Source organism: Excalfactoria chinensis, chromosome 8 (genome assembly GCF_039878825.1).
Source record: "Excalfactoria chinensis isolate bCotChi1 chromosome 8, bCotChi1.hap2, whole genome shotgun sequence".
NCBI lineage: Eukaryota > Metazoa > Chordata > Aves > Galliformes > Phasianidae > Excalfactoria > Excalfactoria chinensis.
This window is the reverse complement of record NC_092832.1, coordinates 3,355,070-3,372,525: the sequence shown is the minus strand read 5'-3', so window position 1 is coordinate 3,372,525 and position 17,456 is coordinate 3,355,070. Positions and strand designations below refer to the sequence as shown.

Genomic DNA, 17,456 nt, shown 5'->3' with positions numbered 1-17,456 from the left:
CGCGGAGGGTGGGGGAAAGTTTGGAGCCCACCCCCGCCGCGCTCCCGCCGAGCTCCGGCCCCGCGGCGCTGCCCATCGCGGGGGCCGCCCCGCTCCGCTCCGAGCCGCGCTCCGCCCCGCGGCGCCCGCTGCCCGCCGGCCCTGCCCGCCCCCCGCCGCCGCCTCCCGGGCCGCGCCGCTGCCCTGCTTTCGGAGTCGCCGCCGTTTCCCCTCCCTTCCCCGGAACCCCCCCCCTTCCCTCCTCCCTCCCTCCCTCGTTCCATCCCTCCTCCTCCTCCTCCAGCAACCAAAGGGATTTTTTTTTCCCCTTTCTTTTCTCTCTCTCTCTCTTTTTTTTTTTTTTCCTTTTTTTTTTTTTTCTTTTTTTTCCCCTCTGTCTGTGTGTGTGTGTGTGCATTTTTTTTTCCCTCCTCCTCCTCCTTTTCCTCTCCACCGCCGAGCTGGAAGCCAGCGTGAAGGATAAATAATACTAATAATAATAAAAAAGCGAAGAGGAGGAAGAGGCTGCGGGGAGGAGGAGGGGGGGGGAAGGAAAGAAGAAGAAGAAAGCGAGCAAGAAAAGAAAGCGCGGAGCCAGGCGGGCAGCCCAGCCGCCGCGGCCGGCAGCCAGCAGGGAGGCGGCGGAGCGGGAGCCGGCGGCCGGAGATGGACGAGCAGCCGCGGCTGATGCACACGCACAGCGGGGTGGGGATGCCGGGCCACCCGGGCCTGTCCCAGCACATGCAGGATGGACCAGGCGGGGCGGAGGGGGAGGCAGGCAGGAAGCAGGACATCGGAGACATCTTACAGCAGATCATGACCATCACGGACCAGAGTTTGGACGAGGCGCAGGCCAGGTGAGCGGAGGGCGGGCGCGGGGAAGTTTACCGGGGGGGGGGGGGGGGGCGGTGGGGAAAGAGCAGCCCGGCTCGCAGCCCTTTGTGCGGCTTTGTTGTGCGGCGGGAGGGCGGCTTCCCCGGTCCCCTCGGCTCGGGATGCTGCTTCCCAGCCTCGTTTCCATCGGGGTGGGCGTTAGGAGATATTTTTTTCTTCCCTTTCTTGTAACTTTGGGGCAGTTCCCCGCAGCCCGCTCGCTCCCGCAGCGCGGTGCCGCTGCCCGGCGGGGCCCAGCGCCGGCTTGGCGAGGCCGTGCTTCTCTGCTGGCAGGGTGAGCGCACCGCCTGCCTTTCTGCCTTTAATTTTCTTCCCCTGTTCTTATTTCCCTCCCCGTAAATCCCAGGGTATTCTTATAAAAGGAGGAATAGGAAAGGCTGTAGGGTATGGGGACTCATCTACCCTCCCGTGTGCGGCTTCCGAGGTGCGAGCGAAAGTTGGGGAGAGAAGGAAATACCGTCCAACTAAAGGCAGGGGTTTGAGGGGTAAATAACGGTAATTAAAGAGTTGCTCGGCCTTGTTGGGGTGCACTCGGAGTTCACCCAGCGTGAGGCCGTGGGGTGCAGTGCCACAACATCCCCTGCTGCTGGGAGAAGGCATGGAACCACAACACAACTTCGGGATAGCTTGCATGGGGAGCACAGCCCTCACCCCGCTGCTGGCGGTGCCCTCAGCAATGCTCCTGGCAGCAGGAGGATGCAGCACGCAGCCTCCCCAGCCATAGGGCAGAGAGAGCTCTCCTCTCCTGGAAGTTGTGGGAATTAAGAGCATTTAGGGCTCTTCTCCATAGCGGTCCAATTCAGCCGCCCAGACCTGAGCAGCCCTAGGAGGTGGTGAGGTTTTGCCTCGCTGGGCAGTTCCCGCACCATCCTCATAAGACTTGTTTTCCCCCCCAAAGCTGCCAAACACGCGTTATTTAGCAAAGATCTTTAGCTTTGCATTTCCTGCACCCATCCAGCTAGCATAGGGGGGTGTTCTGCTGCTTTTTGTTGTTTTCCTTCTTAAGTTTGGGACTCGGCCTCTTCCCCCCGCTGTGATTTGCAGGAGGGCCCCATACGTGATTTGTGCACCCCAGTTCCTGCGCCCATCTGATCAAGGGGCGCACCGTGGCTCCGCGAGGTTATCCACCTTTGGGGAAGCTTCGTCGGCCGCATAAATCTCTCCCAACATGTTGTGGGTGGTGGGGGGGAAGTGGTGTGAATGTTTGCCAGATGTTCACATTGGCTTGGCGTGTTGTTTCGGTTGGTAAACAGAAATCCCGTAACCGGCGCCTGCTAGGAGCAGCCCTTCGTATCATACAGCCCTCGGCCGAGCCGTCGTACGGCTGCAGGAGGAACCCACAGCCATCCCGCCTTGCTGCTTTGCATGCATCCAGCGGGCTGTGAAACCTGTCCATAAAACCACCCCGAAAAGCTCTCCGTTCCCCCAACCCCACAGGCGGAGGGCGGCCAGCCCCACAAAGCCGACCTGGAGAAGGGAGCATAGAGCGCATAGAGCGCATAGAGCACAGTGCCACCGCTTCCCAGCAGCGCCAGGCTGCGTTTTGTCAATACTTCCTGCCCCAATTGCGAGGAATTCAGCCCTACCACCTGCAAAGGAGCTGGGTGCTCGCAAGGAGTGCGGCACGGGTGCGGAGAGCCGGATTTATTTCTCCATCTGCGCGCGTGCCTGTGGCTGTGCGTGTCGGTGCTCCAAGTTGGGCGCTGAAATTGCCTGGGTTGACAGCTCTCAGCAGAGGATGTTTCAGCACTGGGGGGAGGTGAAGGAGGGGGGGGACTTTTCTCCCCTCTGCTGTGCAGGATGAGGATGAAACACATGGCTGGCTTTAGTTTGGAGGTGGGGGACGGAGGGAGCCCGCCGCGGTGCTGCGTGTGTGTGAATGAGAGTTAAACCAAGCCTGGCTTCTGAGCTTCCTGGCTCGGGGAGCAGCTTGCCTCGAGAGCAGCTCAGTAGCAAATGCTGCATTCAAAGCCATTCGAAATTGGCCTTATTCCCTTTCCACTGGGGAGATGGCTGCTGACTGCTCCGGTGCTGCACCCCCGAGGTCCTAGCAGGGCTCTACCCCAAGCATCCCCCCCACCCTTGGGGCACACCAACGGGCTGCTGTGAGTCTGGGGAAGTTGTAGCTGCACGACATCCTAACCTCACCCCTATTTTTTTTTCCCCTTTTCTCTACAGGAAACACGCTTTAAACTGCCACAGGATGAAGCCGGCTCTTTTTAATGTCTTGTGTGAAATCAAAGAAAAAACAGGTAGGGAAGCCACGCCGTTGGTTTTGCTTTCTGCTCTTTGAAGGTGTTATTCCACAAAGTTTGTGACCCCCCCCCCCTCACCCCAATCCGTGTGTGTGGGAGTGTTTAAGTGGGGAGAAACAGCTCACTGGTATGCAGCGCTTCTGGCGCTGGACTCGACTGATGTGGTTTGTGTCTGCCGGGGAGAATAGCTTGGTTTAGTTCCTATTGTGGAGCCTCTTCTTATTTATTGTTTTTTTCTGGGGGGGAGGGAATACGATGCAGTTTCTCTCTTGCTCGGTTGGTATTTTTTTGTTTTTTCCCTTCCTTAAAGCGTGGCATTGCTTTAAGAAAAATAATTGGCTGCAGAGCGTTGTGTGGAGGGGGGGGGGTATGAAATAGTGCAGCGTTCCTGCTGTTTGCACTAAGGTAAACCTAAAGGTTTCTCACTTTTCCTTTTAATAATTTTTAAGGAAGGGTTACAGTGCTCACGTCTGCCAATCATCCATCCTAGCTGGTGTAAGAGCAAGTTGTCAGCTGCCTTCAGTGAAAGCAATATATTAGATTGTTAGTTACTTTAGGGTACTGTTGTTTTATGACATGGGGTGTTCTCAGGCTTCTAAAGAAGCTAATGACATGAGAGCCTTGGCTCTGCCGTTTCCCACTTTCCAGACCTCCTACCATGTACTAACACACTTATAACACATCCCAGGGGGGCATTTAAATTTTAAAAGCAACAATTAAAAAATAGCAGTCATCAATCAAGGGTGATCTTAAACAACAGATGCTCAGGGAAGGACATTTAGCAACATGCACCACTTATTTATTTATTTGCCGGAATCCCTTTTTTTTTTTTCCCTTCTTGTTCTTCTTTTTTTCCTTTATTTCCTTTGGTTGGGGGGTGGGAAAAGGGAAGAGCAGGAAGGCGGTGTGGAGGGCTGACTTGTGCTTAATGCCTTTCAGGGCCAACCGGGGGGGTGCTCAGCAGGCTCTCAGCTGCCTGCTTTCAGCACGCGGCAAAGTATTCTGCTGCCACCCCCCCCCCAGCCCCCTTCCCCCTTTTACAACGAGGACTGTAACAGTCAATAATTCATATCTAAACCATATAAGCAAGGGCATGACATGAATGAAAGTGACAATAAATATGATTGCGCGCCGGGTTGATATACATTGATAGTTACACATAAAAGGGGAACAGCTTTCGGAAACCTGAGTCTGGGTCTTACTTTCTTTTTTCCTTAAATATATATGAAACCTCCTAGCGCGAGCAGCTGATTGAAAATACAATTACTTGACTTGTGCAATATATATGAAATGACTAAAGGGGCCTATTGTTAAATGCTGTTTGTGCAGCTTGTAGCCCAGACAAAGCACCTACGATGGCATTCAGCTCCAAGCCCTCACCGAGCAGCCCTTCGTTGTGTAGTTTGCACAGTAACACGCCATGGGTTCCATAGGGGAACCTCTGCGGAGTTGGTGCTGTGTGTGAAGTGGAGGCTGTGTGCGAGTACATTTTATGGCCGCTGTTTAGGATTTCTGCTGTGTGCCCCCTCCCCGAAACAGGAGCCGTCAGGTTCCTTTCTTTCTTCCCCTTTTATTTTGCTTTAAGCAAAGAAGCTGTTTGCTGGCGTGTGTGTGGTGCTGCATGTGGCACTGTTTGGCAAGGTGACGGGCACTGGTGCCAGGGTACTCATAAAGTTATGGGGTGGGGATAGGCACAAGGACTGGGCGCGTTCATTGCCTTTAGCAGAGTGAAACCTGGCGAGGTGGCGAGCAGAGCCGTGCTGTTGGGGATGACTGACGTCCAGGTGCGGGTTGGGGCCGTCTTGCCTTTCTAAAACTGTGTTTGTCGCTGTTGTGTGCGGGTTACGTGGATGTGCTGCTTGCTGTACAGCAGCCTGAGGCTGAACGGAGGTGGCTCTTGGAGCACAGTTTATCTCCCCTTGGATATGGTGAATTTTGCTTTGCAAATTACAGAAACCTCCTCCCCTTTCCCCCATCTGCATCCCCAAAAGTCGCACTTTGCCAGCGAGCAAACGGCCAGATGGTATTTTTCTTTCATTATTGCTCGGCGGGCTCGGCAGTGGTGGGAGACTCGCCTGCTTTTCCTGGGGCCGAGGGCCCCGCGTTCTCCCCTTGGTTGCAGGGGTCTGTGTGTGCAGGCAGCGCCGTGTAAGCTGAGCCGACCTCTCCCTTCGCTCTTCCCCTTTGGGTTCCCTTTCTGTGCCATGGGAGCTGCTGCTGGAGATGCCGTTGGTGGGCACCGAGGGGTTTTTGGCAGTGCCTGCGTGCAGCTTCCCCCGGCGCTGTGATGTGCGGTAGCATTCACTCAGTTGCCCGCTGCCTGATTTAAGTGACTCCAGAGCCTCACGGAGACTTTACCACCGTCTCTCGCAGCGTTATGGATAATATTTCATAGCGCTAACGTTGCCTGAGCAAACCCAAAGTGTCTATAAAGTTTTGCAGAAAAAGAGGTTGTCTTTACCGGCCTTCCGCACTCGGCCCTTTCAATGACATTAAAGCACTTATAATCATTTTCTGGTTTCTTTTCTAACCTAGCAGTTGGAAGCCGTTGGTTGTGTTTTATCCGCAGGCTCACTCCTCTGGGTGATGTTTGTTTAGAAGTAGTAAAAGTTGAGAGTGTCAGTCCATGGGGGGGAGCATGCAGGGGAAGAATCGCCGCTTGGATCTCGGCTCGAGTTGCCGGCGCTCATTTGGTGTGCGTTCACTTGCAGTTGGCTGCTTTGTTACGAGCTGGAGGGGCAGGACTGCCTTCAAATGGCTGGCTGGCTTTTTGGAATAATAATTATGGAAATGGGAGAGGCATTGTTGTCCGGAATACAATCAATTGCTCCATCGATAGGGTTGAAATCGGAAATTGCATAGTGGATTTATAGAAAGTTTGAAGGCAGGGATGGGCTCTGACCTGGTGTCCTCTCCCCCCACCAATCCCCTGTGTGTTTTTTTTCCCCCCTTCTTTTCTTGAAGCTGTACTCTGCATGAGCAGAATAGCTAAGCAGAAGAAGCAGGCAAGGCGTGCAGACGTGGTGGGGTCCTTGGATGGCAAACTGGAAAATATCTGCTGTCAAAATGCAGCGGCGTCTCTCGGCCGCGAGCCTCCAGCGCCCATCTCACTGCTGGGGACCGACAGAGGCGAGCGCAGGATCTAGGGCTGCTTAATCTCATTCCTCCTCCTTAAGAGCTTTTCCTATCGTTTCACTTTCCCTGCTCTTTTGGGGGATGTGAGGGCGTAAGGTGCACGGTACTTCTGTCAAGGCCTTGACTTCTTCCCGCAGAGCCCCCGCTTGGCTTTGCACGGCGCAGGGATTAGAGTTGAGCAGAAAAGCGTGCGTGCAGCCAATGGATGGAATTTACTAAGTGGAATATTTATAGACAGCACTGATTAGCCGTGCAATTGTTGTCGAATAATGGGTTTGTTTCTTTAATTTTAGAACATAATAGCTATATAAGGTGCCTCTCAGCTACCTTTCCCCGCGCATTATCTTCACCAAACTTAACTCAAATCAGATCTTTGGAGGAGGCAGGATTTTTTTCCCCCCCCTTTCTTCTTCATCCTTAACACCCCTTTGTTCTCTGCAGCTCTGTGTTCAATTAACACCCCCATCACAGAATTGTAGCCTTTTTTTCTTTTTTTTTCTTTTTTTTTTGTAATGTCTGTTACTGTATTTCACTTCTGACACCTCTCTTATTATCCTTGCCTGCCGTTTCTCTTTAATCTAGCAATTACGTTATGGGGTTTCTTTCTCTTCCTGCCCCCGAAGCCCCTCCAGCGGAGGCACAGGATGAGGGGCAGCGTGCTGTGCATGGGGCTGGTGCTCCCTGGGGCCTGAGGGTCCCTATGGAGGGAGAGCAGAACGTTTTTCCCCCTTCCCTTCAGCCCTGCTGAGGGCAAGGCCTGCGTGTGCAGGGAAACCTCTGTGCAGCTCCGGGTAAATTGCTTCCAGAAACCAACTGCCTTGAAGGAAAGGGAGAGGGAGAGAATGTGCAAGGGCTGAAAGATAGGGATGCTCTGGAAGGGTTGAAAGATAGGGATGATGGTATGGGAGGGAAATGGTGTCTTGGAGACATTGGCTTAAGGGGGTTAGGCTGTGTGGCTATAAGGCACACTGGGGCTAGCTGTGGGGATGGAACCCAGTCTCCTTAATGGGGATGCTCCAGTGCAGCCCAGTGACTCACAGGGCGACAGCAGGCTGCCTCTGTGGGGTGGGATCTGTTTAGCAGTGACTCCTTTCTCTGGGCTTTCCTCCTCAAACAAGGTGTTGTCCGTCAGGGCCTGTCAAGGAAGGGTAGCATCGCAGCAGAGTGCTTGCAGCGAGATTGCTCTTTCTTCCTTTTAATTTTGTATTTTCTCCCTCTCCCCTGGTAGCATGTGGCTGGAGCTCTTTGAACGGAGCGGGCTTAATTAGTTTAATCAAAATTGGCCTCCTGCAATTCACCAGGGCAGGAGGTGGAAGCGGGGGCTGCCAGCAGGCTCCTCAACCCTCCCCTCAGGCAGCACAGCGGGGCCATGGCTGGGCCTTATTGCTCCGTGCTCTTTGGGGGAGAGAATTCCCCAAATGTCAGGGCTTTGTTCCGAGATTGGGGTTTATTTGGGGTGCCTGGTGTCAGATCAACTTCCTTGTGCTTGCAGTGGGTGGGGAGGCCTTTGGGGTTGGCTGCTGAGCCCCCTGCCCCAGCTGATCGCAGGCAAGGGGCTGAGCCCCCTGTGCCACACATCCTCCTGTCTCTGGTTGAGGGGCAGATGCTGGAAAAATACCCACATAAACCACGTCTAATGGTGATGTCCTCTTAAGGATGTGTTAGGGGTCTTCAGCATCCTATGGGTTTCTGTCCACTCCCCTGTGAGTGCTCTTGGCTTCCAAGTGCTGTGGTTACATCCAGTCTGGGGATGGAGGGTCTGTTATTGGGCTGTGTAGCTCCGAACGAGAAACTCAGAAGATCTTTTAGGCCTAAATTTCTCCAGGGAAAACAGCTCTAGTTCCCTTATTTGAGAGCAGCGAAGGGATTTCCCCCTCTGAGCGCTGACTGTCTGCAAGCAGAGCTTTTCTAAACGGCCTCAAATGTTGGATTTATTCCTGTTAGCAGGCTCGTGCTCTATGCGCTGGCCCTGGCTTTGAGGGCAGCAGCTGTAAACAAAATGCAGAGAAACTCAGACAATTTCATCATGGTTTGGTTTTCTTTTTTTTTTTCCTCACTCCTCCCCCCACCCTTGTCACAAGGAAATTACTGCATGCAGCAATTCTTTAGGGGAGCAGGGTGGTGTTTTAAATGTAAATGGTTTTGTTTTCAGTGAGATGCACTAAGCTGTGCTGCTGTTCGTGCTTCTGCTGAATCAGAGCTGGGGATCTTGGCAGGGAGAACAGAGAAATACGGGATTCCTCCTTTGTCACTGGTGTAGCACCTCATTTCCCAGATCTTCCTTTAATCCAGGAGCTGCTGTGTTCTCTGTTGTTGAAGCTCTGCAGAGGATTTCGTGATCTTCTGAGAAGCTGCATTAAGCATTTTCCTGTCTTTTTTCCCTTCCTGTGTTTGTAGTTGGGGTGCTTTGGGATGCAGGGAGCTCATGCTGTTGGCTCTGTGCACTGGAGGGGCTGTTTGCAATGCATGCACCTGGTGCAAAATAAAGCTCTCCAGGCAGCTGCAGGAGCAGTGGGTGAGTTTGTGTCCAGATAAGTAATATATGCATATATATATGTATATATATATATATATATATACATATATATATTATTTCCCTAGCTCTTTGATTTTTCTTGTTCCCTTGCATTCCTAGGGCAGTTTTCTTAGGCAGTGAGTTTCTTTATGCTTGGTTTGGGGGTTCGTGTGGGGGAGCAGTGTGTTCCTGGAGGGCTCCCCACTCCTGTGCTGAATGTTTTGCTTCTGGCTGCCAGAAGGAACACTCCCTTGCACAGCTAGGATATATGCTTTCCTGCTTGTACAGCACCTAACACAAGGGAACTCGGTCCTGATTCGGCCTTTTGAAGGAGGTAATGTGATTTACAGCTGTGGATCTGGTTAATAATCTATAGCAGCTTCTGTATACTCAGGGGCTGCTTTTATTCCCAGCCAGGTGTTTGCAGGCTGGATCAATACATCCCTGTTTGCGTGGGGACAGTCCATAATCTAATAAACCTGGGCCCTTCCCCTCCTCAGCCTGTGTACCTTGGCTTTCCCTGAACACCCATGCAGAAACTGTCTGGGTTTGGTTGCCCTGGCAAGTGTTCAGGAGGGTGGCAGAGCTGTTTGGGAACGTTATCAGGCCTCCTGGCTGCCAGTCTGGAGTAGCACGTGATGCCTAAATGCTGCCAGGTTGCATTAGGTGCCAATATAACAATGTCTGCCCAGCCACCCAACTCAGTGGTTTGGAGGGCTGGGCAGTCAGCTGCTGCGTACGGGTCTGTCTCAGGGGCACTGCCTCCCCCAGCAGCTGGCTTAAATAACACAAGGTGATGGGCACTATGGATATAAACTGCAGAAAGCTGTGGCCCGAGGAGGCTCTGTGCTGCACACATTATGGCATGGAGCTATCGGGCTGCCAGCAGGGCCTTCACATGCTGCAGTGCTCGGGGTGGGGAGCTGCTGGGGCACTGCCTGTGCTGGGATTGGGATGGGAAGAAAAAGGCACTGAAGAATTATATCTCTTGGCCTTGTTCACGAGCCCTGCCCTTGTGTGTTGTTTTTTTTTTCTTCAAAGTCAGAACAATGTGATCCTGAGACACGCAGTCCTGCAGCCATGTGTAAGCTGTGGAAGGGTGGGGGACAGCCTGTTGTGCCCTGCTGCGGGACTGGGGGCTGTTCCCTGGTCCAGAAACAAGCCTGCACATCTGCTGCCTGTTGTAAAACATAGCAGCTTGGCCCTGAATGCCATCTTCAAGCTTTCTGGGCTTTCACAGGGCTTAGCTACTTCTTCTAGGGTCACCCCAAAATGGGCTCCAGGAGGGGGCTCTTGCAGATTAGGGTGCTTCTCTTGTCTAAGCGGTGTTTTTAAATCAGGGTCTCCTCCCTGTACAGTCACCTTTTCTCTGCTCGCCTTCTGTTGGCTGTTGCTAATCTCCCTTTCCCAGCCCTTAATAGCTTTCTTTAGGCCCGGCGAGCAGAGCTGGGGAATGGAGGGAGGAATCCAGGCGATAGCTTGGCTGGGAAAACCTTTGCATACAGATTGTGCTTTACCAGCTGCTTCCCCCAGAGCCGGCAGTGCTGTGCTGGGGAATGGCCTTGCCTGTCCCTGATCTGAGCATTTTGGGGAGCTGATGGAACAGATCGCAGCGATCCCCTCCGACGCCTTGAGAGAGCAGAGCGTTGTCACTGTCCTCGCCCTGCCCAGCGCGTTCAGTTTGCACGGCCTTTTATTTATAGAAGCCTTACCCGAAATAGCTTTTTGCCTTGCCCTGAGCGGCCTGAAGGGTTGTTTTCCCACCCTCTTAAAAACATACAGATCAATTGAAACCCCTCGGATCATGCAGTGCTGCAAGGAGTCGCAACGAGCTGAAATAACTTTGCCATTTTACTTCAGTCTTGATGGAAAAACAAACAGAGCTGCAAGCGGACCCAGCCCGGCTTTGCTGCGGACGGCTGGACTTGTTTCTCATCAGAGTCCAGACTGAGAAGCTCGGTTCCTTGCTTCCCTACCTTCCCTCTCTGCACGGCGTTTTGTAACTACACATTTGGTTTAGCCCTGCTGGCCTGCCTCTCCTTGTTACCAGAAGAGGAAAATCAAGTTTCTCTCCTGGTTGGATAACATTTTCAAATTCCAGAGTGATGTCGATTAGCAAAATTAACAGTGGCAGGTTAAGCGGCAGAAATACCGTTCCGGTTGCTAAGTGTGCATTGTTCCTTGCTGCTCCTTTCCCAACTTCAGCAGTCCCAGTCCTGCACACGTTTCCGCACTGCAGCTTTCTTTCCTTCTAATCCAGTGCGACTCTTTCCTTTGACGCTCGATACGCACAGGGCTGAAGCCAAAATGAAAGTGAATCTGCCTGTAACTCTCTGAAACGTGCCTTTCTCATCCCAGCGTTAGTGTTTGGAAGCCCAAGCTGCTTGTGGGTGTGTGTCTGCTTGTTTACACAGCTCCTTCTTTTCTCACGCGTGGTGGTTCTCGGGTGAAACGTTAGGAATGATACAATACCTGGCGCCTGCTGGTTGCAACGCCTCTGGGTGGGTTGGTCTCCACGTTCAGGCTTTGAATTCAGCTCCTAACTTGAGCGGGCTCTATCCTTAAAAAGGTTGCAAATGTATTGGCTCAGTGCTGAGTACGAGTCCCGTGTGACCAGGCTGCCTGCTAAGGACCGAGGGGTCTGCATGTCCCTGCTCCCAGCGCAGGGAGCAGGTGGCAGGAATGGTGTTTCTGGGGGATGTATTATCGCCCTAGAAAATCCTGAGCTGTTGGAGCTGGTCAGCAGATGTGACGTAGCAATTGGTATCGGCGATGGGGGGGTTGCAATATACTTTGCTAATGGAGAAAAATCCGAGGTGCGACTCACTGATTTACGCTTCCAGCAGTGTGAAATGAAGCGGCGTGAAGCGCTTTGCTCAGTAAGCTCTTAGCAGCCCGCTTTTCCCTTTGTACCTCACGTGGAATTTCCCAAAGAGGCTGCTCCTTAACTTCGTCGCACCCATATAGGTGCTCTGTTTGGAGGCACAGAGCCTTCTGCAGGCACCCGGAGAAGCAAAGCATCTCCTTTGATCCCTGGGCTTGTTGCCTGGGGCACGCAGCACTGGCTCCTGCAAAGCCCTACCGTAGTCCTGTCCCCCAGTGACCACAAGGTCGTGTAGCGCAATGGCATATTTCAGTATGTCTGTATTTTGCTCTCCCTCTGATAGTTCAACATGGTTCTTCTGGTCCAGGCGCTGCTGGTGGAAGTGTCCCAGGAAGGATTATCGGCAGGAGCGCGTGGGCTGGGGCTGCTCCTCTCCCGAAGGTCCCTGGCTGCTATTTGCACATCTTGAGGTCTGACTGTGGCTGGCATTTCCCTGCCTGGCTGGAATTTACTTTCCTTCTGGCAAGGGCATTCGGTAACATTTGCACACCTGGGCCGCTTAAGCTTTGGAGGGGTTGGGGGAATATGGCAGAGAAGGTCACAGGGCAAAAGTGATCTTTTATCTCTGCCGTCCTTTATTGGCGGCAGGCAGCGGTGGGAGCAGCTGTTAGGCACTGTGTCCTCCACCCAGCAGAAGGAAGGAAACCGCATTACAGAGCGTGATGGTGCCCGTGCTGCCATCTGGGCCCTGCTGGGTTGGATGCTGGCTGGATCATTGTTGGCCCAGGCTGCAGAGCTCCGAGCCTGCTTGGTTTCTTCCTTTTTGTCGTGGTGATGGATCAGTTGGGTAACCAGGTCTGGGTTGCTGCGGGGGTTTAGTTTGTTTTACTTTGTTTCCTATTGTAGAAGGCTCGTATTTGCATTCGGATGGGGGTGAGGTGTGCCACTGGAAGGGAGCAGAGCAAGGCCTGGAGTGCCAAAAGGGGGACAGGGATGATGTGTGCTACTGCGGTGGAGGTTTAGGAAGACCATCCTGGGGCAAATGGAAATGGTTTATCTGACAGAGCCACATATGATATGAGACTAGATAACATACAGAGAAGGACGGAGGTAGAGGAAGTCCCTGATCTTTAAATGAATCTGAGGCTGTTACTGTGCAGCAGAAAGGTGGCAAAGTCCATGCTGATGGCAGGACAGGCTTTCTAATCCCTTTTCTGCGGTGTTTGATTAAGGCTCGGAAACATTCCCTGTCGATGGGAGCGTGTTCAGCTTGATGAGGTGCTCCATGGGCAAACAGCAAGCAGGCTGCACGCAGGGGGCAAGTGCTGTAGCATGTGGTGCTTTGTACCTTGATGGCCCCAGTTAGAACTGCTTGGTTTTGGGATCTGGTGCTTGCAGAAGGAATATTGCGGAGCCCTACTATAGGAGGGGAGATGGAGGTACAGAGCTTGAGTGAACTGCTTGAGTTGGAGAGAAGCCTTCGAGGTTTTCTAGTCCAACTCCCCTGTGCTGGAAGATCCCTCCTGCTCCTTGGTGTGGCTTGGCCACGGCATGCTGTAGGCCTGCATGGAGCTCGTTGGGTCCTGAATATCAAGGCATGTGGCTGTAGGCAAGGGCGGAGGACAGACCTGCCTTATTATATACGTAGGCTGTGATTGAGAAAGGAACTGCACAATTAGGAGAGGTCCCTGCGGTTTGTGTTTGAAAGGATCTCTATTAGAATAATTTTTGAGCTCCTGTTTAATCAGGAGGCTGTCTGCTGATTAAAATGGAAACTGCTCGCTCAGGTCCTGAGCGTGTGGCAGGCCTCCATCGCTCCGAGTCCCCTTGTCCTGATCCCTTCTGGTTTCCTTTGACTGTATTTGCTTCTCCTATTAGGGCTGCGGATCTGGGTGCTCACGGGCTCCTGTTAGGTGCTCTCCCTGCCTGCCAGCTCCTTGTCAGCACTCCAAGAGGTCATGCTGATGGTCTCATCCATCAGACAGCCCTTCTTGGGCCCTGTCCAAGGGTCCCTTTAGCCTAGGGCTGGGGTAGCTCAAGCCCTGGCAGTGCTGCTGGGAGGGGGCTCTTGCTGATGGAGCTTTTGGACCTTTCTGCTGCATGCAGCGGAGCAGGCTCCTCCAAACCACACCGTGTTTTCTCTGTGGAGCCAGCTTGTCCTGGCACACTGCTGGTGTAATTTAGAGGCAGCCCCTGGGGACTGGCAGTGCTCGGAGCAGTTTCTCTGTCAGAGGTCCCAGGCAGTGCCTCTGTGTGTTCCCTCTTAGCATGTGCTCCTGGGGGACGTGGAGGAGGCCGGCAGCAGAGGGAGGACCCCGTGTTCCCAGCTTCTGCTTATTAGCTGTCTCTTTGCCTGGTTCCTCTGCAGAAATGAGCTTGTTTCCCATTCCTCTCTTCTCTCTCTGGTCTTTGCGTGCAGTGGGCGGATCTGTGGGAGGGCTGGAGCTGCATGCATCTTTGCACAGATGAACTCAAGCCTTGATTCTTTCTGCCTCCATGAGTCCCAGCTCTGCTTTCCCTATCCTGCCTGGTACTGAGCAGTCATCTCCCTGAGCAGACAGGCCAGGCTGGAGCTGGAGTCAGTGCTTCCTTGGCCAGCCCTGCAGCTCTCCATGTCCTGCGCTGGATGTGCTGGGCATTACATGAGGAGTACAACTTTTGTCTTGATCGGGACTCTGTGTTCTGTGTGTTTTGCCTTTAGTTAAGGGAAACCACTCCCTTGCCTTCTGTGGTTTTGCTGCTTTGGGCTGTTTTGATTGTGTACCACGTAGAGCTGGCTGATGCAGGGTTGTTTGACTGCTGATAGGGAGCAGAGAGAAAAGGGATGCAGTTGCAATAACTGTCCTCTGTGGTGTGGCACAGGGCTCTTCTTGATCCCCGTGCTGTGGCACTGGGGGGATCAACTCCAGATCGCTGCCTGTGGTGCTGCTGGGGGAGGCGTCTCCCCTCTGTGGCCAGAGCATTGGAGCTGCTCACTGAGAGCTGCTGAAAAGAAAATTGATTGTGGTTTTGCTGCCATCATTCCCAGCCCAGGAGGGACTGATTGAAGTCACATTGGCATGGCTGCCATGGGGCTCTCCAGTCACAAACTGGTTTGCCTTCGCTTGGAGGAGCAGCGTGAAGCAAAGGAGCTGTGTGTGCCTCGTGGTGACTGCTTTGCACAGTTGGTCCTTGAGATCAGTGAGGGTTTGTGGCAGCAGGAGTAGCAGTTTCAGGCTTTTGGTCCTCCAGCCTTTTGCCTCAATAGCCGCAGTGTGAGCGCTCGGTTCCCCTGCTTTGTACTGGGGAGGGGATGGGGAACACTTGCATGTTTTTGGCTGCCTGGCCCTCAGTGCATCCCAATATCCTTCCTCTGTGTTTCCAGGGAGGTCTGCATGTAAGACAGCTCTCAGTGCTGCCAGCGAGCTTCCTTTAAACCGTGCCACTGTGGGCCTTTTTTAAAAAATAAAGAAATAAATTTATTAGGAAATTCCCATTGGGTTGCTTTAAAAAGCGAGCCCTTGTGGCTGGCCCCCGGCCCGCCGCTAACAGATTTGTTTGAGAAAAGGCTGCGTTGGCATCCTGCTTTATTGAACATGCCTCCTGGGAAGGCGGCTTGAATATCCTTCTGTCTCCTCGGAGCAGGGAGCTCTCAGGACTGCCCGCCGCCATGGGGATGGGGAATGCTCCGCACTCCTCTCCCTTCCCCTCCCACCCCTTCCCCTTGTTCAAGGCTCTCTTCTTTTTTTTTTCTTGGTGGAGAGAGAGAGCTCTGCATGGTGCGTCCCACTCCATGCGGCTTTTCTCTTTCCCCACGGAGTTCATCCAAAGTTCGTATCCAGACGATGAACAAAGTGGCTCAGACCTTTTCCTGACTCCTCACCCTTTGTCCTCATCACTTAGTGACAGACAGGAATCAAATGCCACAGACAGGCTGACGGGACCCGGCTCTGTGAAAGTCCTTGGTGGGGAGGAGGAAAGGTCCCGGGTTGGTGTGGGCTCATCTTTATTTAGGGGGGGCAGATTTAAAAGAGCAGGGCTGCTTTTCTGTTGGAGAGTAGTGGTATTTTTTTGGCAGAAGCTGGATGAATTTTTAGTGACAATAGAGGTGGGGAAGAAGGACCGGATAAAGTTAGCTGCTGCTCTTAGCTCTGGGTGTGCCTCTGGTTGCAGGCAGGGGAAGGAAGGGGCTAAGGGCCATAATGGATCTGAGATAAGGGTGCCTTGGAGGCAAGAATGGAGGTCACTCTGCAGCTGAGGCTGCCCTTGGGAAAGGGGCACAGCTCGGCTCTTGCCTTCGCCATCTCTGCTGGGCCAGCTTTTGGCTTGTGCTTCTCACTGCAAACTTAGAATCACACTCATTAAGGCTGGAAAAGACCCCTAGGATCATCTAGTCCAACCATCAACCCATCGCTCGTGTCCGCTAAAGCACGTCCTTCAAACTTGCTCCTTTCTGCCTGCTGCTGATAGATGCTGCAGGATAGCACTTACCTATCTCGTCCAACTGTCAGATGCTTCAGATGAATCCCGTTGATCCCTCTTTCAGGTGCCTTCCCCACCATTCACCTCCTCTCATCTTTCTTTACATGAAAAATAACAGCTTGGCAGGGATGTCTGCAAGTTGCGCCTCACGGCAGGGTTTTTGTGGGTGCTTTCATGGAAGCTGGGTTGGCCGTGGCACCAAGTTTGGCAGGGTTGGAAGCACGGATCTCACAAGCCTGCAGGCGGGTGAGGTTTCTGTGGGAAGATGGTCATCATCCTTTGCTGGGAGACACGAATATCCATCCCTTATGCAGACAGACTCCATACCTGGCTGTTGGAGGCCCTGCCGTGCACTAAGCAGGAAGGGGTCCTGCATGCCTCCTTGCAGCACTGTGTGCTGCTGTCTGCCTGGCCCGCTCTGGGGTCACCTCGGAAGCAGCAGGAACGGGCTGGGGATTTGCAGGCATTGCCCTGTTTTGTTCCCTGGTCTTGCAGAGCTTTCCTGGCCCCCAGCCAGCTGCTCTGACTCACAGGGCTCTTCTTGTGAGTCTCCTACACCCTCCATTACCCGATCCGAGCGCTTCCCAGCATGTCAGCTCTTGCTGTTGTACCATCACAGAGCAGTGGCCATGAAGGGAGCTGTGCATTTGCACGCTGTGTACCCACTGCAGGCAGGTGCTGTTAAAAGGGACTGAAGCGTGGGTCTCTGCTGTCAAAGCCCTTTGCAGAGCATCCTCCTGCTTTATAGGGCCTGGCTTTCCCGACCCCACAAATGGCAGCAGCACACGTGTCCTTAGAGGCACTTGCCCTGTATGTGAGGCAGAATAAAGATCTCTGTGGACGTTACGAGAAGCAAACTTGGAGGCTTTATCTCTTATCTCTGTGCTGTGTTAATAGCAGCAGTTTTGGGTGCTGTAGATGGTTCCAGGGTGTCCTTTAGAGCAGTCCCACAGCAATGAGGGTAAGGCTATTTCTGTTCCTAAGTGCAACAGGTAGCACTTGGAAAGGGACTGTTAGCAGTGGGAAAGGCCTGAAGGCTCCTCCATTACTCTCCAGTCTCTGGTTAACGCAGCATGTGAACAGGAGGTGACAAGAGCCGTGTCAGAACTGTGTGCTGATGCTGCAAGCCCTGGAGTCCCTGTTGAGCAAAGGTGGGTGTGAGATGCTTGGAAATCCCGTGTTGCAAACTGGAGCCTCCTGGAGTTCTCGGCTTGCCATTGTGCTATGGTTTTTCTGCAGACTTTGTCCTCAGCCCTGCAGGGAAGCAGCTAGGGAGTGTTCGCTCCAGATCTCAAAGCACTCTGCAATGGTTGGTTTGGCAACAAGCGCTCTTGCATCAGGCTGGGCTGTGCCCAGCACCTTCCTACCACGCTGGGTGTGGGCAAGGGCCCAT

The 17,456-nt window shown here is 53.2% G+C and overlaps 1 protein-coding gene across 3 annotated transcripts in view; it reads left to right on the top strand.

The window, feature by feature from the left end:
• The first annotated feature begins 463 nt into the window (after positions 1-463).
• PBX1 (PBX homeobox 1) overlaps positions 464-17,456 on the top strand; it is a 103,904-nt gene continuing 86,911 nt past the window's right edge. The window contains exons 1-2 of one of the 3 annotated variants that reach the window (XM_072343024.1): positions 464-836; positions 3,052-3,125. In XM_072343024.1, coding sequence (XP_072199125.1) covers positions 646-836; positions 3,052-3,125 — 265 coding nt within the window. In that variant the 5' untranslated portion in view covers positions 464-645. The remainder of the gene's footprint in view (positions 837-3,051; positions 3,126-17,456) is intronic. The other 2 variants (XM_072343023.1, XM_072343022.1) reach the window with 2 other exon arrangements.